The sequence below is a fragment of the Notechis scutatus genome, chromosome 2, assembly GCF_049901735.1.
Source record: "Notechis scutatus isolate UNSWTSFEM ecotype Mainland chromosome 2, rNotScu1.2, whole genome shotgun sequence".
Lineage (NCBI taxonomy): Eukaryota > Metazoa > Chordata > Lepidosauria > Squamata > Elapidae > Notechis > Notechis scutatus.
In genome coordinates, this window is record NC_142010.1 from 264,955,486 (window position 1) to 264,981,189 (window position 25,704).

Here is a 25,704-nt window from a genome sequence, read left to right on the forward strand (position 1 = left end):
TGAGCCCCAGCCAAACTTACCTGTACTGCACATGCACACGCCTCCCAGCTGATTTTTGGCCCTTTTGAGGCCTTTTTTGGCCTCCTTAAGGCTCGAGGGAAGCCTCTACAGCCTTTGAAGGCCGAAAAATGGGCCCGTTTTGACACTTCCGATATTTCCAGAAATACCAAAAGTGAAACTGAAAATGCTGAAGCTGGCCTGTTTTTCAGCCTCCAAAAGCTGCAGAGGCTTCCCTCAAGCCACCAGGAAGGGGGCAAAAATGGCCTCCCCTGGGCTCCACAGGCCCTCTGGAGGCTGAAAACAGTCACTTCCGGTATTTCCGGAAGGCCTGTTTTTCGGCCTCCTGAGGCTGCAGAGGCTTCCCTTGAGCCTCAGGGAGGCCAAAAAAGGCCTGAAACGGACCGAAAATCAGCTGGGAGAAAATCAGCTTTCGTTTTGTTTTCAGTTTGCTTTACTAGCCCTCTGCCAGAAAAAAACAGAGCGGGTGAGGGGGGAGATGTGCCTAGTTTTTTCTGGCAGGAGGCTTCATTTTTCGTGGCTAAAAATGGGGCCAGGGGGCTGCGTATGCCTCCCCCCTGAGCTCTGTTTTCGCTGGCAGCGGCATTGAAGGCCGGTTCTTTGCTGTTTTCAGGGTGGACCTGCAGGCAAGATCTAAGCACCCCACAAGCCGCGGGTGGTTGAGTTTGACACCCCTGTGCTGGAACCTTAAATTACATGTGCTACAAACTCATTCCATCCTCCCCTCGCTCTGTCTCTGTCTCTCTCTCTTTCTGTCTCTCTCTCTCCTTCCTGTTAAGGCTCCGGTGTGGTTCAGCAAAGATTTGGTCACTTCGCGAAGTAAACCGGGAGGGTTTAACCATTAAGTACAGCTTGTAACAGGCCTGCTGACAGATCTTTAACTTTACTGGCATCCCGGCAGCTATAATTCTCCATATTGATTCATTTAGTTAGTTACACCTGCAATCTAAGCTTATCACCCACCCGGTGACAAATGGAGGCCGACCTGCTGGCCCAGGCAGCTTTGGCTGATGAAGAATAGGATGGGTTGAGGGTCTCGTGCAGAAATCTACTCGCCTGTTGAAACCATTTTCAATTAAGAGAAGCCCCTGAGTAAGGGGAAAGACAAGCGGGACTGTTTAACCTAGTTGATTATAGTAACACAGGACACAAACAGGGAGAGCGGAAGAAGAGACGGAGAAAATATATTCATACGTAACCAATATTTTGGAAGTCCAGCTTAGCAATTGCTTGGCTCTATCCCCGTGATGGCGAACCTATGGCACGCGTGCCACAGGTGGCACACAGAGCCATTTGTGTGGGCATGCGAGCCCCAGGCAAGCTTACCGCACAACGCATGCGGGCGCCTCCCAGCTGATTTTCGGCCCGTTTGAGGCCTTTTTCAGCCTCCCAGAGGCTTGAGGGAAGCCTCTGCAACCTTTGCAGGCCGAAAAATAGGCCCGTTTCGTCACTTTCGGAAACACAGGAAGTGACGAAATGGGCCTATTTTTCATCCTGCAAAGACTGCAGAGGCTTCCCTCAAGCCTCTGGGAGGCTGAGAAAGGCCTCAAACGGGCCGAAAATCAGCTGGGAGGCACAGTGCAGGTAATGGGGGCGGTGGTAGTGGGGAATTGCATGCGCATGCACAGGGGACATGGGGGAGCACACGCATTGCCTTTGGGTGCTGGCACACGAGCACGCGCATGCAAGCGCACACACAATTTTTGCAACGGGAACTCAAAAAGGTTAGCTACTACTGCTCTAACCTATGCCATCTCATAGGGCTGGAAGAAACCTTGGAGGTCTTCTCACACAAGGCCTGTGGGCCGGAACCGGGCTGCGATGTTGTCACATCCAGCCTGCAGGGCCATCCTGGAAAATGTAAGGGACCGGCCTGCGTCGCTTTGGCCCGGTCTATCCAATGCAAAAAGGAAATATGCCAGCAGTTTGGGAGAGTGGTGTGAAGCTGGCCACACCTACCCAGTCAGCCACGCCCGGTGACACCAAGCTGGCCACGCCCACTCAGGCCCCCGAGGTCAACCCCAGCCCTGATGAGGCCCTCAGAGAAATTGAGTCTGACACCCCTGTTCTAGGCCAACCCACTGCTCAAAGCAGTAGTCCTCATCTCATCCTGGATAAATGGTTGTCCCGTCTTTTTTTTAACCCTAATATGGGCATCATGGAGTTGGTTGTGTTTTGGTATCTGGATCAGAACATAGCCGTTGTAAAATGTTGCCCCCATCCTAAAGTCACAGAACTAGGATTTGCGATCCTTTTTGCCGGTGTCTGGCAATAAAAAGCCATATTTGGAAGAACGAGTTCGTTTAATGACCAGGCTGTTGGCTTAACGACCGTGTGATTTGCTTAACCACCGTGAGAAATCACAAAAAGATCCGGCCAGGTCCAGTCACGTGGGTGCCTCAACTTACAACCACAATGACTCACAACTGTACTTCATAAGTCGAGGACTACCTATACAACCAAAACTGGTGGCTGCAATTGGGTAGGCAGATAACTCAGACCAAGACCCAGAGATCAAATTGTCTCCTGATCATTTGGATATATAGAATATACAGAATAGTCCTTGACTTATGACCATCATGGAACCCGCGATACCACTGTCAGAACTTGTGACGGTTGCCAAATGGTGTGGTTCTGTGACCGACCCAAACTTATGACTTTTTTGGCGGCTGTTGTTAAGTGAAAGTCAACGCAGTCATTAAGTGAATCCATGGTCGCTAAGCAAATGCCATAGTTGTTGAGTGAACTAACGGTTCGCTAACGGCGTTGTTTTGACGAAAACCAGACGTAAATGTGGAACACTTGGTGCAGGTACGTGACCACGCGTGGAGTGGGAGAGCAAATCAAGTCATAACTAACTCGCAGATACGTCCTTCGGAATTTCGAATGGTTTCTAAGTGAGAGGTCATAAAACAAGGACTACCTACGTCAACTCCCAAATTCCCAAATGTTCCTAAAAAGCCAAAATTGGATTAAAAATGCCAAATTCTTAAGGGTTGTTCAAATTTCCTTTCACTAACATAGCAGAGAGCAGAAAGAAACCTCTTGGAGCGTGACTACTTTGCTATCTGGGAAATTAATTTCTGCAAGTATATTTTTTTGTTATTCATTTACTGCAAATCCAATGAAATGAATATTGTCCCCGGGCAATTTAAGGCTCGGGGGGCGGGGGAGAGGAGAGGTGCAGCCACATGTCATCAGCAGAAAGGACAGGTAGAGCCTGGGTAGAGTCAAGAGAGCAATCAGTCTGGAACCCCTGCGTTCCCACAAACAGTGCTAAGTCTGATCTTTCTTGAACTCCCATGACTTTTAACTAGCGCTAATTTAGTGGTGACCGTTAGCTGACTCGATTATTCTGTTTAGGCATGAGCAATAAAGCTGTTCAACTGGACCTTAACATGTGGTCATCATTCTTTGCATGGCAGGGAGGGAAGGAGGAGATGGGAAGGAGAAGAAGGAGGGAAGGAGGAGATGGGAAGGAGAAGAAGGAGGGAAGGAGGAGATGGGAATGAGAAGAAGGAAGACAAGAAGGGAGGGACGGAGAAAAAAGGAAGGAGATGGGAGAGAGAAGGAAGGGAAGAAAGGAGGAGATGGGGATGAGAAGGAGAGGGAGGGGATGCGAATGAGAAGAAGGAAAGAAGGGAGGGAGGGAGGAATAAAGGAAGGAGATGGGAGAGAGAAGGAAGGGAAGAAAGGAGGAGATGGGGATGAGAAGGAGAGGGAGGGGATGCGAATGAGAAGAAGGAAAGAAGGGAGGGAGGAATAAAGGAAGGAAGGAGATGAGAAGGAGGGAGGGGAATGAGAAGGAAGGAAGCAAAGAAGGAAGGAAGATTAGAAGGAGAAGGAGGGAGAGAGGGAGGAGATGGGAATGAGAAGAAGGAGGGAGGGAGGAGATGGGAATGAGAAGAAGGAAGACAAGAAGGGAGGGACGGAGAAAAAAGGAAGGAGATGGGAGAGAGAAGGAAGGGAAGAAAGGAGGAGATGGGGATGAGAAGGAGAGGGAGGGGATGCGAATGAGAAGAAGGAAAGAAGGGAGGGAGGAATAAAGGAAGGAAGGAGATGAGAATGAGAAGGAGGGAGGGGAGGGGAATGAGAAGGAAGGAGGCAAAGAAGGAAGGAAGATTAGAAGGAGAAGGAGGGAGAGAGGGAGGAGATGGGAATGAAAAGAAGGAGGGAGGGAGGAAGAAAGGAGATGGGAATAATGATGGAAGGAAAGAAGGAAGGTATAGGAGGCGAGGCAGAGTCTGGGGGTAGAGTCAAGAGAGGAATCAATCTGGAATCATTACATTCCCACAAGCAGTCTGTCCAGTCCCTCTTGAATTACCTTATCTAGTGCTACTTTGGTGCTGACTGTTAGTTGACTGGTTCTCATGTTTAGGCATGAGCAATAACTCAGATTAACTGGAGCTAAACGTGTATTCCTGATGCTTCACGCCTGACACATCAAGCACATGTGACCAGAGAGGGCCAGCCGGGATTAATCTGGGCTCATGTTCAAAAATTGCGCCCAGTGGCTGCTAAAAACCTTCGGATGCCCTCATTCTACATTCCTCACTACTTTTTTTTACCAAGGGGCCTTCAGATCACCTGATATTTAGTTTAATCTAATCCCAAAGGCTAAAGGATGGAAACAGATTCTAGTTATCGGAAGGGCCCCCGAGGGCTGATTTGGCTTGTTTTACATCAGATCTATATTGTATCAAACCGGCAGATTGGGAAGGTTGTAAGTGCCCTTATGAATGGAATTAAATTCTCAATTTTGAGAGCTAATTTGTATAATAGTTAAGGCCTGAAGCTAGAAACCAGGAGACTCTTGAGTTCTTAGGCATAATTATTGACTGGACCAATCACCAGGAGACGGTGAGTTCTAGTCCCGCCTTAAGCTTGAAAGCCAGCTAGGTGACTTTGGTCCAATCAGCAGGAGACGGTGAGTTCTAGTCCCGCCTTAAACATGAAAGCCAGCTAGGTGACTTTGGGCCAATCAGCAGGAGATGGTGAGTTCTAGTCCCGCCTTAAACATGAAAGCCAGCTAGGTGACTTTGGGCCAATCAGCAGGAGATGGTGAGTTCTAGTCCCGCCTTAAACATGAAAGCCAGCTAGGTGACTTTGGGCCAATCAGCAGGAGATGGTGAGTTCTAGTCCCGCCTTAAACATGAAAGCCAGCTAGGTGACTTTGGGCCAATCAGCAGGAGATGGTGAGTTCTAGTCCCGCCTTAAACATGAAAGCCAGCTAGGTGACTTTGGGCCAATCAGCAGGAGATGGTGAGTTCTAGTCCCGCCTTAAACATGAAAGCCAGCTAGGTGACTTTGGGCCAATCAGCAGGAGATGGTGAGTTCTAGTCCCGCCTTAAACATGAAAGCCAGCTAGGTGACTTTGGGCCAATCAGCAGGAGATGGTGAGTTCTAGTCCCGCCTTAAACATGAAAGCCAGCTAGGTGACTTTGGGCCAATCAGCAGGAGACGGTGAGTTCTAGTCCCGCCTTAAACATGAAAGCCAGCTAGGTGACTTTGGGCCAATCAGCAGGAGATGGTGAGTTCTAGTCCCGCCTTAAACATGAAAGCCAGCTAGGTGACTTTGGGCCAATCAGCAGGAGATGGTGAGCTCTAGTCCCGCCTTAAACATGAAAGCCAGCTAGGTGACTTTGGGCCAATCAGCAGGAGATGGTGAGCTCTAGTCCCGCCTTAGACCTAAAAGCCAGCTGGATCAGTCCTTCTCTCTCTCTCGGCTCACCTCACCTCACAGGGTTGTTGTTGGGAAAATAGGAGGAAGATGTGTTGGATATGTTCGCCACTTTGAGCAATTTGTCAAAATAATACAAGTGGGATACAAAATAAATCATTAAAATACAATAAAATAAAACCACGGTGGTGCCTGTACCAGCCCTCTTACCGCCAAGCTCCTTGCTGCATTGGGGAGGTGGCTGCCGTCACAAGCTCCTTCTTGACAGCTGTCGCTCCAGGAGATGTGGTGGAATCCTTCCCAGACATCCCTGTGGACAAAGAAGAAACTTTTGTAGTCTTTATTTTTAAAAAAATATTTTTTTATTTTTGTTTTTGTTTCAACAAACGTATCATTGGATGAACAGTGTGGTTTCAGAGTGTTTTACAGTTTAGAACAAACGTGACAAGAATTTCATATTTAATACTGTTGACATTCTTATATAATTTGATATTAATACACATATTATCTTGAATTATCAATCTTAATTCTTCAATGTTACCATGTGCTATTTTTGTGTTAACCTCTGTATCCTTGGCATCCCTTCTTTTACTATAGATACTATATTAATAGTAATATTTGCAGTGTTTAACAAGTTATATAATTCTAATAACCATTCATATATTCATATTAAATCATATTTTCCATTATTTATCCTCTTTTTGGTTTTCCAGGGTTGCCTGGAGTCTTAATTGCATCTCTGCTACCACCCCCGAGTAGAACTGGCATCACGACTGTGGTTTCAGCCTGCGACAGGCAGTCTATTCTCCAGGGAGCAGCGGGCCAAATCTTGAAAACTTTGCCTTGAAATTTCGGGCTTTGGAACAGGGAGAAGGGAATTCCCAAAGCTAGCGTGTTTTTGCACAAGAACTGGGAGAGTTTCAAACATGAACATGGAACCATCTGACAAGGAATCGTGGCTGGAAACTGAACAAGAAGAGAGATTCAAACCTAGAAATAAGGAGGATTTTTTTCTGACAGGGAGAACAATCCACTCATGGAGCAGAAGTTGCCCTCAGAAGTTGTGGGAGCATCATCCCTGAAGGCTTTCAGGAAGAGACTGGACTGCCCTCTGTCAGAAATGGTGTAGGGTCTCCTGCCTGGGCGGGGGGGTTGGACTAGATGACCTACAAGGTCCCTTCCAACTCTGTTAATCTGTTAAATCTTAACGTGCTTGTGCTATCTCTTTGCTGAACACCTACTTCTCACATGACTGTCTAATGTGTATGTATATTTATCCATGTTGTATGGCTATATTTCGTGGCTTTTTCCCCAGTTCTTTTTCTTCGACTCTGGCGTCTCCTGGTACAGCGATGTCAATAAATTGTATGCTTTGGTTTTCGACAGCTGTGATTGTTTATTCTTATTATTAAATTAATGATTTTATTATTTTTATTATTTATTTCTTATATCTTATTGATTAATTAAAATAAATATATATTATCCTACAAGATCTTCACCACCGCCTCCACCTCCTCCTTCTTCTTCCTCCTCATCTACCTCCTCTTACTGCTACTATGATGATTATGATTATGATGTTGCTTTGCATGTTCACTGAGAGCTTCTGTACAGCGGACGAATTCCTTCTGTGTGTAATCACACTTTTAACCAAATACCCATTGCTTAGCAATAGTGTTCAGCGAGTTTTGCCCCGTTTTATGAGCTGTCTTGCCACCGTTGTTAAGTGAATCACTGCAGTTTAGTTAGTCACACGGTCGTTAAGCGAATCTGGCTTCCCCCATCGACTTTGCTTGCCAGAAGGTCGTAAAGCTGCAACTGTCATAAATGTGAGTCAGTTGCCAGGCGTCTGAATTTCTGATCACAGGACCATGGGGATGCTGGAACGGTCGTAAGTATGAAGAACGGTCATAAGTCACCTTTTCCAGTGCCACTGTAACTTGGAACGGTCACGAAACGAAGTGTTGTAAACTGAGGGCAACCTGTTTAAGCAAAATGGACTCCTTGCTCATTTGAATGAATATTCCCTTTGTTTGGCTGAGCTTCTCTTGTTCCTATCCAATGTTCTGTCCTCGGCTTCCCCCAAAAGCCCAAAGCAGGCTCTTTGTCCCAGCAAAACCCCTTTTATTCAACGAAGGTGAATTTCTTGCATTCACCTTCAGCCAAAGGCCTGGCAAACAGTCTTCCAAGGGTGTCATTCGGAGCACAGCCCTGATCTAGCCTGGAGAGCTGCCAAGTAACTATTTCCAAACGCGGTACTGACAAGGAAGGACTCAGCACGAGTCTCTGAGATGCACAGACAGATCTTCACACTGCTGCAACAAACTGTTTCTTACAAAAGCTCCCTCCCCTTTTGCTCCTCTTTTAATCCCTAGGGGAGGGTCCATTCATCATTCACCTGTGGCCTTACTTCCAAGTCGACCCTTGTTCCTTAGCTGTTCCCTTGGCAGCTCTGCGCATGCACACACGGGGAATAGGCTCTGGCTGTTCTTCTTCCCCACTGATCTCCAACTCCAAAGGCAGCTGATAACTGTTGGGCGGCCCTGGCCCCATCTCTGCCTCCAAGGCAGAGCCCTCATCTGAGCCTTCCCCAGACTCCAGGACTGGCCCATGTGCCTCCCAAACCTCCTCACTGTCCGACTCTGCTGCCAGCTCCGCTAGCCGCCAGCAGGCCACAACATCCAAGAAGGAAAATTGAGATGACATCAGAAGTCACTGCTCCCCACAGATGTATAAATATACACAGATGTAGAGGAAAGCTGGACATTTGATTCCATGTAGCATTGTCGGACCTTGCATGAAATCAGTGGGACATAAAAAGGAGCGCGCAACCCTCGCCACCGGGACGCCTTTTGGATCTGCTCCAGAATCTCCAACAACCCTTCTGTCGATGGAAGCAGGGAAGACCATCTGTTAATTATTCCTAATCATACTTTTGATGGCCGGCCAACGGTACGCCAGCCTATAATTTTCCCAGCAAATGGCTCTGAAAGAGGGAGCGAGCAATAAACGGGGAAGAGAAGAGGAACTGGGCAGGGAGGTCAGCCTGCTTTTCAGATATTTAATTCACAAGGAAGAACTCGTGAAACAATGGAGGGTAGCGAGCCTCATCCGTGGTAGTTGCAGGAGAGGGGAGGGGGAGGGAGAGAGGGAGGGAGGGAGAAGGTGAGAGGGAGGAAGAGGAGAAAAAGAAAGAGGAGGAGGGGGAAGAGGAAAAGATGGAGGGGGAGGAGGAAGGAAGGAAGAAAAGGGAGGAGGAGGAGGAGAAAGAGGAAGAAGAAAAGGAGGAGGAAAAGGAAGAAAAGAGGAGGATAGAAGAAAAGGAAGAAGGAGGAGAAAGATGGAGGGGGAGGAGTAAGAGGAAGAAAAGGAAGGAGGAGAAGGAGAAAGAAGAAGAGAGGAGGAGGAAGAGGAAAAAGAAGAGAAGGAAAGAGATAGAGGAAGAGGAAGAAGAAAAGGTGGAGGAAAAAAGGAAGAAGAAGAGGAGGATAGAAGAAAAGGAAGAAGGAGGAGGAGAAAGATGGAGGGGGAGGAGTAAGAGGAAGAAAAGGAAGGAGAGGAGAAGAAGAAAGAAGAAGAGGAGGAGGAAGAGGAGGAAAAGAAGAGAAGGAAAGAGATAGAGGAAGAGGAAGAAGAAAAGGTGGAGGAAGAAGAGGAAGGAGGAGGAGATTCAGATAAAGACAGATAAAGGGAAAAAAGAAACCCACAGTAAAAATTGCCCCTGAAAACTACACGGATTTCTTTCTCCAGCTTGAATTGATTGCATGGAGCAACGTTATGAGACAACTATTAGAATTCATGGCGCGCTCCAGAAAAGAGCTGAAATGTCAGCCGAGTAGAGAGCTCAAGTAATGGATCCTGAACTCCTGTTAGTCAAGAATAGTTTTGTTTCAAATTAGAAATTGATTTCTTTTGGACACCAGCCCTTTTGCCAGCTTTCCAACATTGGTAGCGGAGCTTTGCGAGAGATTAACCTGCACCCTCTGGTTCAGGGAGCCCAATGATGATCCCTTCGCAAAGTTTCTTTGCAAGCAGAAGTTTTTCTCTCTTTTTCTCTCTCCCTCTTTTTAAAAAAATAACATAAAATGAAATATGTGCCTTATTCAATATGGCAACGGGTTCGTTCCCAGGAGAGGGACACACATTTTTCCTTTTCTTGGTAGGCTTTTGCTGACACCCATTGCAAACCGGTTGACAAGTTTAAAAGGAGAGAAAAAGGAAAAGGGCAGAGTGTGAAACTATCCAGAAAGAAAGAAAGAAAGAAAGAAAGAAAGAAAGAAAGAAAGAAAGAAAGAAAGAAAGAAAGAAAGAAAGAAAGAAAGAAAGAAAGGAAGGAAGGAAGGAAGGAAGGAAGGAAGGAAGGAAGGAAGGAAGGAAGGAAGGAAGGAAGAAAGAAAGAAAGAAAGAAAGAAAGAAAGAAAGAAAGAAAGAAAGAAAGAAAGAAAGAAAGAAAGAAAGAAAGAAAGAAAGGAAGGGAGAGGCAGCATCTGGGTGACCCAAAGGTTAGGGGAGGATTTGCAACCAAGCCCAAAACTCCTCCGCTTTGTGTATTTTCACTGGCGGGAGAAAAAATATTTTGCTTTGTTCCTAAAAGTGGAACTGCTGAGCCAAAAGCAGGAAAAACATTTGCCATTAAAATATCTCTGGCTCAGATGATGCTGTTTTCCCTGAGATTAGGATTTGGGGAAACTTGGGGAACATTTAGAAAAATTGCACTGTAAAAATTGCACTTCTGGAATGGCTTCTATCCCCTCCAAAATCATGTCTCGTTCTCCTTTTCTTCTTCTTTCTAATTGGGTGGTAATAGCAATAGCACTTAGATATATAACGCTTCATAGTGCCCTCTTAAAGTGGCTTACGGTCAGCCTATTGTCCCCAACAATTTTTACCAACCTCGGAAGGATGGAAGGATGAGTCAACCTGGTGATATTCGAACTGCCAAATTGCAGTCAGCTGGCAGTCAGATAACAGATAATCAGAGTTGGAAGGGACCTTGTAGGTCATCTAGTCCAACCCCACGCCCAAACGGGAGACCCTACACCATTTCTGACAAATGGCAGTCCAATCTCTTCTTGAAAGTTTCAAGTGATGGCGCTCCCACAACTTCCGAGGGCAACTTCTGTTCTATTGGTTGATTGTTCTCACTGTCAGAAAGTTTCTCCTTATTTCCAGGTTGAATCAGTTTCTATCCATTATTCCTTGTCTGGCCGACAGGCCCTTTAGAAAATAGCTTGACCCCTTCCTCTCTGGGGCAGCCCCTCAAATAGTGGAAGATGCTATCCTGTCTCCTCCGGTTCTTTTCCCTAGACTAGCCAGGCCCAGTTCCTGCAACCGTTCGTTGTATGTTTTAGCCTCCAGTCCCCTAACCATCCTGGTTGCTCTTCTCTGTACTTTTTCTAGAGTCTCAACATCTTTTTTATAATGTGGTCACCAAAACTGGATGCAGTATTCTAGGTGTGATCTTACTAAGGCTTTATAGAGTGGTATTAGTACTTCCCTTGATCTTGATTGTATCCCTCTGTTAATGTAACTTAGGATTGCATTAGCTTTTTTCACTGCTGCTGCACACGGCTGGCTCCTATTTAGCTGGTTGTCCACTAAGACTCCAAGATCCCTCTCACAGTTCCTGCTATTGAGCCTGGTTTCATCCAGTCTATATGGGTCCTTTGGGTTTTTCTTGCCTAAGTGTAGGACTTTACTTTTCTCTCCATTAAATTTCATTTTGTTAGGTATGGCCCAGTGTTCTAGTCTGTCAAGATCCATCTGGATCTTGAGCCTATCTTCTTGGGTGTTAGCTATTCCTGCCAGCTTAGTATCATCTGCAAATTTGGTAAGTTCCCCTTCTATTCCCTCATCTAAGTCGTTAATGAAGATATTGAAGAGTCCTGGGCCTAAGACGGAACCTTGTGGCACCCCACTGCTTACTTCCCTCCATGTAGACTTAGACCATTAAGGACTACTCATTGAGTACGGTTTGCCAGCCAGTTGCGAATCCATCTAGTGGTGGTGCTATCTATTCCACTTTTTTCTAGCTTACTAAGAAGTAGGTTGTGGTCTACTTTGTCGAATGCCTTGCTGAAACCTAAATATATTATGCCCACAGTATTTTGCTGGTCTGCTAATTTAGTCACTGTGTTGAAGAATGAAATAAGATTGGTTTGGCATGATCTGTTCTTACCAAACCCGCGCTGACTGCTAGTTATTACTTTACTTGTTTCTAGATGTTGGCAGATCTGTGTTTTTTATTATCTTTTCCAGTATCTTCCCGGGTATTGATGTTAGGCTGATTGGTCTATAGTTTCCTGGGTTTTTTTTTTTTTTTCCTTTTTTGAAGATGGGAACCACACCAGCTCTTTTCCAGTCCTCTGGTAGTTCCCCGGTGCTCCAGGATTTTTGAAAGATATGGTGCAGCGGTTCTGAGATGACCTCTGCCAGCTCCTTTAAAACAGTCAGCAGTCCTGCATTCTAACCACTGTGCCACCAAGGCCAAAGGAAGGAAGGATGGATGGATGGATGGAAGGAAGGAAGGAATATGGATGGAAGGAAGGAAATATGAAAGTGGAAGAGGAAGGGAGGAAGGAAGGAAGGAAGGAAGGAAGGAAGGAAGGAAGGAAGGAAGGAAGGAAGGAAGGAAGGAAGGAAGGAAGGAAGGAAGGAAGGAAGGAAGGAAGGAAGGAAGGAAGGAAGATAAAGAAAGAAGATAAGGAAGGAATAGCAATAGCACTTAGACTTATATATCACTTCAGTGCTTTTCCAGCCCTCTCTAAGTGGTTTACAGGGTCAGCCTCTTGCCCACAACAATCTGGGTCCTCATTTTACCCACCTCGGAAGGAGGGAAGGCTGAGTCAACCTGGAGCCTGGTGAGATTCAAATTGCCAAATTGCAGGCAACCAGCAGTCAACAGAAGTAGTCTGCGGTACTGCACTCTAACCACTGCACCACCACTTGATTTACAGCCATTCCTTTAGTGACTATGGTTCATTTAGTGACCATTCATAGTTACAACAGTGCTGAAAAAAGTGACTTATAACTGTTTTTCACACTGATGACTGTTGTAGCATTCCCGTGGTCACATGATCAAAATTCAGGTACTTGGCAACCAACTCATACTTATGACGGAGTTCTGACCTAGGCTTCCCAAGATCATGAAGCAGACTCCTCATCTCGATAAAACCCCTTTTATGTAGGTCAAAGTGATTTCCTCTCCAGCAAAGTCCCGGCAAACAGTCTTTCATGAGATTTCACGACAGACCTTGGAGAGTTGCTAGGCCGATATCTTCCAAATGCCACGCTGTAGCAGCAATTACTTGGCAAGGAGTCAGGAACAGATCTTCACCCTAATGAATTGAATTAATTGCCTCCTGCAAACAACCTCCCCTTTCGCTCCTCTTTATTCTCTATGGGAGGGGCCATTTACCATCCAACTGAGCCTTTACTCCCGAGTCAACCCTTATTCCTTAGCTGTTCCCTTCTTCTGGCAGCTCTGCGCATGAGCACACTGGGAACAGGCTCCAGCTGTTCTTCTGCCCCACTCATCTCCGACTCCGAAGGCAGCTGATAACTGTCAGACGGCCCTGGCGCCATCTCTGCCTCATTCATCAGAGCCTTCCCCAGACTCCAGGACTGGCCCATGTTTCTTCACTGTCCGAGTCTGCAGCCAGCTCCGCTGGCCACTGACAGACCACAAAACTCGGGGTCATGTGATTCTTCTTTTGTGACCTTCTGACAAGCAGAGTCAAAGGGGAAGCCAGGCTCACTTAACAGGCATGTCATCAACTTAACAACTGCAGTGATTCACTTAACAATGGTGGCAAGATAGGTCATAAATTGGGGTAAAACTCACTAAACAAATGTCTCATTTGTAGTAGTAGAACAGCTTGCCTCCAGAAGTTCTAAATGCTCCAATGCAGGAAGTTTTTAATACGAGATTGGATAACTATTTGTCTGAAGTGGTGTAGGGTTTCTTGCTTAGCAGGGGGTTGGACTAGACAACCTCCAAGGTCCCTTCGAACTCTATTCGAACTCTATTCTATTCTATTCTATTCTATTCTATTCTGTTCTGTTCTGTTCTGTTCTGTTCTGTTCTGTTCTTTTCATTTAGCAACAGACATTTGGGGCTTAATTACGGATGTAACTCGAGGACTACCTGCATTGGTGCGGAATAAAATAAAATAAAAGGGCCACTTCCACAAAAGATTTAAATGCAATTAGGTAGGTCTGATTTGAATGCAATTAGACCGAGATTAAAGGGGAAGCAGACTGGAAAATGGAGTTTGCAAAGGGATGAATGAATTGCTCACAAAGGCTGTGATTTTAATAGCCCAGATTACTGATCTGATAGGCATATCTGCTGGATCTCCAAGGCATTGACGCATGTGCTTGCGCTCACAGACACAGAGAGAAAGTACTAAATAAGTAATAAATGGAAAATGTTGGATGGGTGTAATGAATTATAAATAACGGCAAAACCAGCAAGAGTTGTATCGCTACAGAAAAGTGTTTAATGCATTTAAGACAGCAGGGAATGCAGAAAAATATATAAACATATCCTGCTGGGTGATGCCGTTTTGTATTTAGTTTAGTTTTACTTTATTGTCCTTGCACCTTGTACAACGAAATTAAATACCATCTTCAGTGTATATGTATGACTATGAAAATAAAACAAAAACACACATCCTTCACATTCTATACACTGTATTTAAAACCCCTGATATTGGATTAATATTGCACTATACGGTAGAATTCAATAGAGTTACTATCCTGGAAGCTGTTTTTCAGCCTATTTGTCCTTGTTTTTATTATCCTGTACCACAGTGGTGGGATTCTAATTTTTTACTACCGGTTCTGTGGGCGTGACTTGGTGGGCGTGGCAGGGGAAGGATACTGTAAAATCTCCAGTCAGAGGTGGGATTTGCCTGTTCTCCAAATGACTCAAAATTTCCGCTACCGGGAAACATGGGAATTAAAAGAAATACCTAATGATGAAATAATAATTTAAAAAAACTCTATATTGCGCTGAACTAGATCGCTTAACATTAGAACTTAATGAACGAGATACTTCAGAATTTTATGAAATATGGAAAAAAATATGATTGGAGGGATATGAAAAGAAGTCAAAAAAATGCAGAATAAGAATCAAAGAGTTTATATTACAAAAAACACCTAAGATAGAAATGAATATGAAGAATTACAATGTAAAGATGTGTGTGTGTGTGTGTGTGTGTGTGTGTGTGTGTGTGGATCTTTGGTTATTCGGGTTTTTTCCCGCGTAAAATTGGAAGTATTTTGGTGACGTTTCGACAAAATCTCATTCGTCATCTTCAGGCTTGTGTCTTTAGCTTTGTGCTTCTTGGAGTAATGTGAGCTTGCAGCTGTTTTTTCTTTTAACTGCCAGTGGGAGTGCGGCTTGACTGGGTGGGGGGGAAAAAACAAAGCCGAAGACACAAGCCTGAAGATGATGAATGAGATTTCGTCGAAATGTCGCCAAAATACTTCCAATTTTACGCAGGAAAAAACCTGAATAACCAAAGATTCAGATACAAATACCCGCGAAAACGTCAGAAAACAAATTTATATTTATATATGTTTTCTTAAGTTTTCGCGGGTACTTACATGTACGGTATTCAGCTTTGCTCGGGTATTTTCCCACATCATTATAGTTGTGCTTTTAAAGTTGCAGCAACGTTTCGGCAGAATCTCATCTGCCATCATCAGGCTTCTGTATTCATCCAGATGAACACAATACAGAAGCCTGATGATGGCAGATGAGATTCTGCAGAAACGTTGCTACTACTTTAAAAGTACAACTACAATGAACATACACCACGTTCAAATGTTTTTAAACTTCAATTTTCAATAAAAATCATTAAAAAAAAATTCAGCTACCGGTTCTCCAGAACTGGTCAGAACCTGCTGAATGCCACCTCTGCTCTTAATCCAGACACCTGCCTATCAAAAATTATTACATTATAACTATAAAAATAAAACACAAGCGCACATTTTTCACATTCTATACATGGAATTTAAAACCCTTGGTATTGCATTAATATTGTACTACACAGTAGAATTCAAAAGAGCTACTGTCCTGGGATAGAAGCTGTTTTTCACTCTATTTGAACTTGTTTTTATTATCCTGTACCGTCTGCCAGATGGTAGCAGTTCAAAAAAAGGGTTCCCAGGATGAGATGGATCTTTGAGAATGTTTTGAACTTTCTTAAGGCAGCAGGAGCTATAAAGCTCTTCCAAAGAGGGGAGAGGGCAACCAATGATCTTCTGGGCAATGACATTAACCCTCTGGGAGTGCTTTCCTTTCTGCCACTGTGCAATTGGCAAACCCTACACAGGTGCAGTAATTTGTATTTGCTTTAAAGAACACAGAAAAATTATGGCTTGGATACAAGGAATGGACCCATCGGTACTTTGTGTTGAGATATTCCAATTTCTTTTTTTTTATTTTCTCATTGGGATTCAAGTCAGACCGGCCAGCACAGCTGCCTCAATACTAAAATTGACATTTCAGTGGAAATCGTGTTTTTCGTTTATGTTTTAAGACCATTAACGTTTGTCCAGGTGAGACTCCATGGAGGCTGATGGGCCAGAAAATGAAAATAAATGATGAAGGTTTGCAGGAACATGCTTAACATGCTAAGGGTTAGCTAACTTAACTAAGATTCAAAGGGAAGATTAAATGCAAACTTCTTAGAGGGGGCGTGAGATACTTTTTCGAAGGCACTGCTTATGTCTGTATGCTGACTTTAACAAATTTATATGCTCTAGAGAAGTATTTCCCAACATTTTTTAAGACATGTGGATTTCAACTCCCACAATACCCCTGACTAGGGTATTCTGGGGGTTGAAGACACTACAATTGGGGAGAAGTCAAACGCTATTAGGTCTGTTGTCTTGGTGGTCCTTCATATCTCCAACATGCCTGCTTGCTATCCATCTATCTATCCATCTATCTATCTGTCTGTCTATTAATCCATCCACCCATCAAATATATATCCATCCAATATCTATCTGTCTGCCTATCATCTATCTATCTGTCTTTATATCTCTCTGTAGATCTTCTTCATCATCATCTTGTCTATCTATCCATCCATCATCTATCCATCCATTATTTATCTATCTATCTTTCTATCTATCCATCCATCATCTATTTAACCATAAATCATCCATCCATTATCTATCTATCTTTCTATCTCTCCATCCATAATCTATCTCTCCATCCATCCGTTATCCATCCATCATCTATCTATCTATCTATCTATCTATCTATCTATCTATCTATCTATCTATCTATCTATCTATCTATCTCCATCCATCCAATCCATCCATTATCTATTTATCTACCTATCCATCCATCCATCCATCATCTATCCATTATCTACCTACATACCTACCTACCTACCTACCTACCCACCAAATCCCGGGGTCTTCAAACTTGACAGCTTTAAGCCTTGTGGACTTCAACTCCCAGAATTCCTCCTCCAGTCATGTTAGCTCAGGAATTCTGGGAGTTGAAGTCCATAAGTCTTAAACTAGCCAAGTTTGAAGACCCTTGATCTAATCTATGTACCATATATTTAAAATGTCCATCACTCTCAAATATTAAAATTAAAAAAGCAATAGATACCAATATTGTTGGTACTCATCCTGCCTCCCGGAACCAATGCATGACACCTACCGAGGCACCACTGTATCTTGTATCATCGTGTTTGCCTCACTTAATTTGGCGACGTCCCGCGGGGGAATTCACTGGAGAAAGCAATTATGCTGGGAAGAGTTAAGCGGTAAAAGGAAACCAGGATGCTCAAGAACACGGTGGCTGGACACCCTCAAAGCTGAAACCAGCCAGAGCAGAGAACAACTCAAAGAAGCCATGCAAGAGAGAAGACGTGGAGAGAAACCTGGCCCATAGAATCGCCACGAGTCGGACATGACTGAATGGATATGTCGTCATCACGAAAGTGTTTGCCGCCACCATGGCAGAGTGTGGTATTCAATTGGTTCTGACCAGTTTTGGAGAACCGGTAGCGGAAATTTTGAGTAGTTTGGAGAACCAGCAAATACTACCTCTGACTGGCCCTGCTCCCATCTCTTCTCTGCTCCTGAGTCCCAGCTGATCGGCTGGGTCTTCTCTGGTTGCCCTGCACAGGAGAACGGAGCTGGAAAACAGGTTGTCAAGCCCGAAATTGACATCTGCGTAGCCATTTTATTTAGCCTTGTTATATATTCCTTTTCTTTCTTTCTCTTTGCTGGTTAAGGGGGGAAGGGTTTGGGGCTTGCCACATTCCTAAGGTGGGAGGAGTGGAGATAGAGAGAGTTGTTTAGGCTAAGTGGTTCTTCTTCCCGTGGGAACAAAAGCTGACCTTGCTGAGACCTGGAGGTGGAGATTGATGACATCAGGCAACGTTGATTTACTTATATTGGGGAATGTGACTTTGGGGGGCTATTTCTAACTTTTAATATTGGGGGTAATACTGGGTTGTGTCAGATCTGGAATTACAACAGACTTTGACAATTAGATGCTTTCCTAAATAAAAGAAATTTGTTTTGGAAGATGGGATTTTGCTCTTTTTCATTTTAAATGGATTTTATCACTTGGAAACCTGACACAGGTTAGTGGGGTGGGGAGGGAATGGGGATTTTGCAGTAACCTTCCCCTGCCATGCCCACAAAGCCATGCCCACAGAACCGGTAGTAAAAAAAAAATTGGAATCCCACCACTGGGATAGAGTGGAGCTTCCTGGGATTTTTATATGTCCGTTTTGAATTCTGTACCCTGCCTGGAGTCATCATGTGTGAGTTGGGTAACCACATCCAATCTATCTGACATAATAATAATAATAACAACAACAACAACAACAATATAAGCGCACTAACGTGCCTACCGTCCCTGTCCTATTGTTGCTTTTATTTTTCTCATATTAGGCATCCAGAAATTATCCATGGTAATCAGTCACTCCGAGACAATATAATCTCCAACTGATTTATTAGGAACAGCTCTGGTAATTCTAAGGCATTTCCAAAAGTGAAAGTCATTTTCGCACGTTACACAAAATCCACCTTCTCTCCTCCCCCTTCTCCACTTCATTAATCACGAGAACCAATTAACTGCAGCTGGAATTTCTTAATGCGACATACGGAATAACCTTGAACTTTCCAACTCCTCCACCACCACCCTTTCATACTTGGCAGCTGAATCTCAGAGCTGACATCTTATATGTATCCATGTATTCATAACTATGTTTATACTTATACCTATTATCTTGTAAGCAATTGACAAATCAAATCAAATCAATCAATCAATCGTATGTAACAATAAAACCTGTCTCACCTTGTTTGGACCGGACGGCCTCCTGCTTCATGCTGTCCCAAAGAGTCGGGCTGTTGGTTTCACTCCGGAAGCCCATGCTCTTCGCCCTCAAATCGATCCTTTCATTTCCTTCTGGTGCTCTGAAGCTTCTCCTAGAAGGTGTCCTTAAAAGGCAACCTTTGCAGTCCATCTTGGGGGAACTAGAAGAGAAAGAAAGAAAAAAAAAGGAAGAGTGGGTTATCTGGGTGTCTTCTTTTTTTTTTTTTTTTAAGGTGCTTGTCTTCAACCTTCCACATATTCCTGTTGTAATATCAAAATTAGAACACAGAATTCTAGGGCTGGAAGGGACCTTGGAGGTCTTCTAGTCCAACCCCCTCTCAAGCAGGAGGCCCCGTACCATATCAGACAAACAGCTGTCCAGTTTCTTCTTGAAAGCCTCCATTGATGGAGCACACACAACTCCAGAAGATAAACTGTTCCGTTGTTTAATTGTCCTTGTCATTAAATTTCTCCTTAGTTCTAGGTTCCTTCTCTCCTTGAGGGTTAGTGCTGACCCGCAGTTGACTAGTTTCTTGAGTATAGATATGAGCGTGGAGTTGGAACTTAACATGTAGTGAACAAGGACACATATTCAGTTTTGCAGCTACTAAGATTAACAGATTAACAGAGTTGGAAGGGACCTTGTAGGTCATCTAGTCCAATGGTCCCCAACCTTTTTTGTACCACGGACCAGTACCGGCATCACAAAATGATCCACGGACCGGTACCGGCATCAGCACGCACGACCAAGGCAAGGCGAGCCGAGCGACCGGCCAGCCAGCCGTCCCCCGCTTCTCCCGCCACCTTCAACTCCTCCTTTGTACCTTCTCGCGGTCGATGGGCTTTTCGGGCTCTTTCTTAATCTCCTCCTGAGTAACGCGAGACTCCACCACCATCGGGACGGCTCTTCATTCGAAGCCGCCCCCCCCTTCAATGAAACTAAGGCGCGAGGATTCCTTCAGCACCCAAACGCCGCTTTCCAACCGACGACCGACAAGCTCACCCAGAAGCACTTTCTCAAGCGCCGTCGAAACAAGATGGCGGCGCCCAAGCAAAGTAGGCGGCCCGGTACAAAATGATCCACGGACCGGTACCGGTCCAGGGCCCGGTGGTAGGGGGCCCCTGATCTAATCCAACTCCCTGCTCAGGTTGGAGACTTAATAGAATAGAATGGGTGGTGGGGAAAGGAAGGATTTATATTCCTTGAATACAGCTGATCATTTGCATTCTTTTTAGAGGGTCGCTGAGGCCATGTGGAGGTTTATCTGTGTCCTCAGGATCACCTGAGTAGTGCTAATGGTTCCTGAAGTCTGCAATTTTCTTCTGGAAATCCGTTATGGAAATGACTACAGGAACCATTTGCACCACTCAGGTAACCCTGAGGACACAGAGAAACCTCCAAGTGGCCTCAATGACCCTCTAAAAAGGATGCAAATGACCAGCTGTCTGCAAGGAGTATAAATCCTTCCCTTCCCCACCATCCAGTCAGAGCTGAAGAAGCTTCTTGGAGCAGAAGCAAAACATCTTCAAAGAAAAACAAGAAAGTCCAGTTGCCTCCTGAAAAATGCACCTTTGGGACAGAGAAAAAGATAATTTCACTGTCACTTACGCCACACCCCTTTTATCTAAAAATTTTGCCCAAAGGAACCGCTCAATGTTATGATTTCCTCTGATGCTTCCAGGCCTGGCTTTGGAGACAGAATGGAAATTTAAAATAAAAAAAAAATCATTCAGGAACCACCACCCCCTTTGTAAGATTGTTCCTTAAAAACAAAATGAGGAGGTGGGATGGCGAGTGTGGGCGAAGATAAGAAAGGATAGGAGAGAAAAGAGAAGAGACATAGAGAGAGAGAGGGGGGGAAAAGTTAACCTTTTGTTTTATTGAATTAAAATGCCACGGCAATGCCGATGTAGCCTTCAGAGACTAAAATACTCTTTTTTTTTTTTGTTTAAACCGAGAAGAATAGCTGTCATTTCACAGACACAAAGAACAATTACTTGATGGGAAGCTTTCTGACAAAAAGCAGATTGGTATTCCTGTCATAGAAAAAAATAAATAAATGCATTATATTGGGAGGGGTAGGTGGGTGGTTTGAGGATAAAAAAAAAAAAACCAGCGCAGACCTCTGAGAGTTGCATAATTTAAAACTGCGTTTGGCGCAATTTGAATTTTTCTTCAGGGAGGCGAAGTTAAATACCTTTAATTTGTTCTAATTATTTCAAATTTGCAAGTTAATTACGGCTGACGGTTAAATAACAAAAAGGACGCATCCTCTCGGCAGAGTTTTACCTCCTACCCCTCTTGCATTACTTAAGCCTGATTTTTGAGTCTGCATGAATTAACTTTCTAAATAATTGCACAGTTTGACTTAATGGCTCCGGAAAATGAGCCTTCTGATCCTCGGAATAGCCATTAACGGACATTAGAAAGGCTACTGGGACCCGTGTATAGCTTACATTTCGAAGTATTTTTTAATGGGGTCCAATTTACCAAGTTGTACGTACCGCTCAAGTTAGCGTACTAATATACGGCTTCATTAGGTCTGCTTGAGGAGAAGGGGAGAAATGTCACTTTATTTTATTTTATTTATTTTTTCTGGGGGGAAAAGAAAAAAATAAATAAATAGAAAATAAACTGACTGTCTGCTCGGAGGTGATATCGAGAAATTCACGTTTAAATTAAAAACCAGCCAAGGATGGTGGAATTTAACTTGTTTGCGAACATTGGGGTGAATCAATCCAGCAGAATGTCGGGGCGGATTCGCCAAAAGGGCATTTTATGGGGCTAGCCAATCAATCGGAATAGAGCTGGAAGGGAACCTTGGAGGTCTTCTAGTCCAGCCCCCTGCGTTCAAGCAGGAGACCATAGACCAGTGATGGCTAACCTTTCCGGCACCAAGGGCCCAAAGCAGGTGTGCGCGCATCCCCAAAACGTAATGCAAGTGCCCCATGCATGCGCCCCGCCCGCACACATGCGTTTGCGACCCCTGCAGGTGTGCCCCACCCTTCACACCTGCGCGCACAATCCCACCAGTACTGACAGGGTATGCGACTAGTATATAAACGGAAAGCAAGCCCTACTCTCTTCTAGCACTGATGATGTTATCTAAATGGGTCATGAAACGTCTGCAAGGAAACCACCAAGCTCAGTGAGCACCAGGAACCCCACAATTTTCCTACTCCTCTTCCTCTTCTTCCCAATGCATCCCACTCCCTTCTAGCACTGATGATGTTACCTAGTTGGGTTATGAAACTTCTGCAGGGAAACCACCAAGCTCAGATAGCACCCAGGATCCCAGACTTCCTCCTCCACCTCCTCCTTTCCACATCTCCCACCTCCTTCTAGCACTGATATTGATAACTACCTGGGTCATGAAACATCTGCAAAAAAAAACCCACCAAGCTCAGAGCACCAAGCCCCCGCCTACCAGTCCTCCTCCAATCCCCCTCCCTTCCAGCACTGATGATGTTACCCAGTTGGGTCATGAAACGTCTGCAAGGAAACCACCAAGCTCGGAGAGCACCAAGGACCCCACAGTTCAATCCTGGGTTATAACATTTTCTTTTCTATTAGAAAGGACTATTCCGCAGTCTGCAACAGCAGACTGGGCAGCAGCAGCAGGTACCTTGAGAGCCGCTCACATTGTCCTTGACCTCACCCTTCAAGCCACGCTTCTGCGAGCATCCCCATTTCCAATTCAACCACCATCTTGGTTTGGGGCTCCCCCTCTGGATCTTAACCGGCCGCGTTGTTCTGTTCCAGGTCATCCAAAAACCATGCAGGACATCCAATTTCTCTATTCTAAACTATCGGCCCACTCTTGGCTGAAGGAGATGCTCCATGAGAGTGGTCGCCAACCAGTGGGCCCAGGACCACTGGTGGTCCGTGAGAAAATTTTGGTGGTCCGCAGAGAAATGTCCCCCCCTCCCCAAAGCAACCCCCAAAACAATTAATCCAGGCTGCACAAGACTGCTCCGCCCACCTGGCCTGCGGGAACACAAGGCATGCGTCGCTTGCGTTGCGAACAACACGAGGTAGTGAGGGGAGGGGGAGAAAGGGGGGAGGGGGGAACTTGTCCCTCTCGCCCCACGCGCCTGGCCTGGCCACCGGGCTGCTTCTTTCCGCTTCTTCCTTCTTCTGCTTTTGGCTGCACACAAGGAAAGCAGCCAAAGTCTTTCTTCCTCTCTCCTCCAAACTCTGCCAGAAGTGGAGTCTTTGGGACCCTGCAAGGCCTCCTGCGCCAAGAGGCTGCAAAGACTCGTTTCTGGTGGAGTGTGGGGGAGAGAAAGAAAGACTTCTGCTGCTTTCCTTGCACAAAGCCCAAAAGTCTCTCCCCTCTCTCCCCCGGAGAACGGAGCTGGAGACGGTATCCTGCCATCCCAAATAAAGAACGATCGATTGATAGGAAAACGGGGCGGGGAATTTTCCTGCAGACTTTTTTGGGGGAACTTCCCAGGGTCTCTGGTGCGCAGGATTTAAAAGGATGAGTTTGGTGGTCCCTGAGGTCCAAAAGGTTGGCGACCCCTGCTCCATGACATACCTGAGGGATACTGGATATGGACATGGTGGGGTGAGGGATGGCACCTTTACCTTGCCTGGAAAAAGGACTGAAGATATCCCTCGGTTGCTTAAACCCGGAGCCTTGCGCTTGATTTCTGCAGAGCACGGCTGTCCCTCTTACAATGCCAGGGAAGAGTAGGTGCCACCAGGAGAGAACCCCTCCCAGAGATGGAGGGAACATCATAGAGTGCCATTCCTAGACAGACCCACCAGGCCTCTTCCGTTCTACGTGTGCTGTGCACTGGAAACAGTCTTATTCCTGTAAACCAAGTTGTCAGTCTGTGCTCCATTCAAAATCCAAGAAAGAAATACTTAGAACTCCATAGATTAGAGGAAAGAAATCTTTTACTGAAATTTGAAGTGGTAGCTTCAGGTAGAATTCTGAATCTAAGAAATTAGGCGCACAGATCACATATACAAAGGGATGGAATTGTTCCCACCCCCCAAAGTTCAAAAGATTCTTCCAATTAAAAGTTCTGGATATGGTCATGTGGGCATCTTCAGGTGGTGATGAGGCCTCTGTCCGTTGACCTTGGCATATTTTGATAAAGATTTGCAGTTGCGCAGAGTAAAGAAAGGCTAAGCAAGGAATAGAAACTTAAGAGCAAGAATTTATACTCCCCCCATTCGTTTATACAACACAAGAATGTAACACCTCCAGCTCTCTTCCCAGATACAACCCCTCCCCCTGTTACTTATGGCAGCCGAAAGATGCAAAGCAGTAGAAAAGATCTTGAAGGCTGACACAAGTGTCAGGTTCCAAGTGATGCAATCACCCCATAAAACGAACTTCAGAGGCATTCTAATTCCTCAAAGAACTATTTTATTTTCATTACACATCTTGGCAAAAACGGGTGGAAGCCAGTACTGAAGGTTTCCCGGGCTTCCACGTCACTAGAATTAGAAGGTTCTCATTTTTTCCCCAAAAACAATAAGTCACATTGTCCAACCAGGATATAAAATAGTTTCCTGGCAACTTTCTCTGGCCGAGCAGCAGTTGGAATGCAGCTGACTCATCATCGCCCAGTGTTATATGTGAAGATTATATATTGTTAAGTTACACCTGAGAAAATGAAGAACAGAAGGGAATCCATGCTTATCAATATTTGAATTATGCAATGATTACTGGACAATTATATCACTATATCTAACAAACACATTATGTTTTGTAACTTGTTATGTTCTAAAGTAATGGCAGGTGTGTACTTTTTGGCATAAGGATATGAAAAGGAGATACTTGGTTATCCTGACCCGAAAGGAAGTGGTTAATGATCTATTGTATTACAGAAGGTCATAACAGGACCATAACAGAAAGAAGAAGCGATGAAAACGAAGGTAGTTTCCAAGGACAAGGAAACAGGTGTTACGCTATAATAATATGGGTGTGGCGCAGGGAGATACATAGCTTGGATAGATTGTGAACTCAGGAAAGGGGCAGAGACTGTATATTTGAACCTGTATCTAAACCCCAGCCTTCCTGGGAACCATGTCTTCTGCCACGAGCAGAATTTCCTTTTGCAAAAGCTTAATAATAAAGCTCTTGTTCACATATCTCCAGTTGTTTTTTTTAATTATTATCACACCCATCTATGTTGTTTTGGCTGGAGCTTCATCCACCTCAGGTCTCCTACCCTTCCAGTCCTCAAGTGTGTCAAACTGAATTCATAGGATTCCACCACCACATACAATTCAGGCTTGACACCAAGCATGGAGGGAGGTGGGACTGTTCTAACTACTCAAACACTATACTAGGAGGGCAGAAGGTCCCTCTCCCAGTTTTACAAACTATGGCCCAAACTATGTACTATGGAGGCAGAAAGAGGGAGGGAGGAATGGAGAGGGAGAGAGAGAGAGAGAAAAGAGAGAGGAGAAAGAGAGGAAAGAGAGAAAAGAGGGAGGGAGGAATGGAGAGAGAGAAAGAAAAGAGAGAGGAGAGAAAAGGATGAAAGAAAGAGAAAAGAGGAGAAAGAAAGATGGACAGAAAAAAAGGGTGGGAGGAAGGAAAAGAAGAGAGACAGAAAGAGAAGAGAGAGAGAGGAAAGAGGAAGGAAGGAAGGAAGGAAGGAAGGAAGGAAGGAAGGAAGGAAGGAA

The 25,704-nt window shown here is 44.8% G+C and overlaps 1 protein-coding gene across 1 annotated transcript in view; it reads right to left on the minus strand.

Annotated features, from left to right (window-relative positions):
- Positions 1-25,704, minus strand: part of LOC113430158 (protein hinderin-like) — a 107,850-nt gene that overhangs the window by 23,850 nt on the left and 58,296 nt on the right. Inside the window, 2 exon segments of the mRNA XM_087958755.1 lie at positions 5,909-6,008; positions 19,035-19,213. Of these exon segments, the coding sequence (XP_087814881.1) occupies positions 5,909-6,008; positions 19,035-19,213 (279 nt within the window).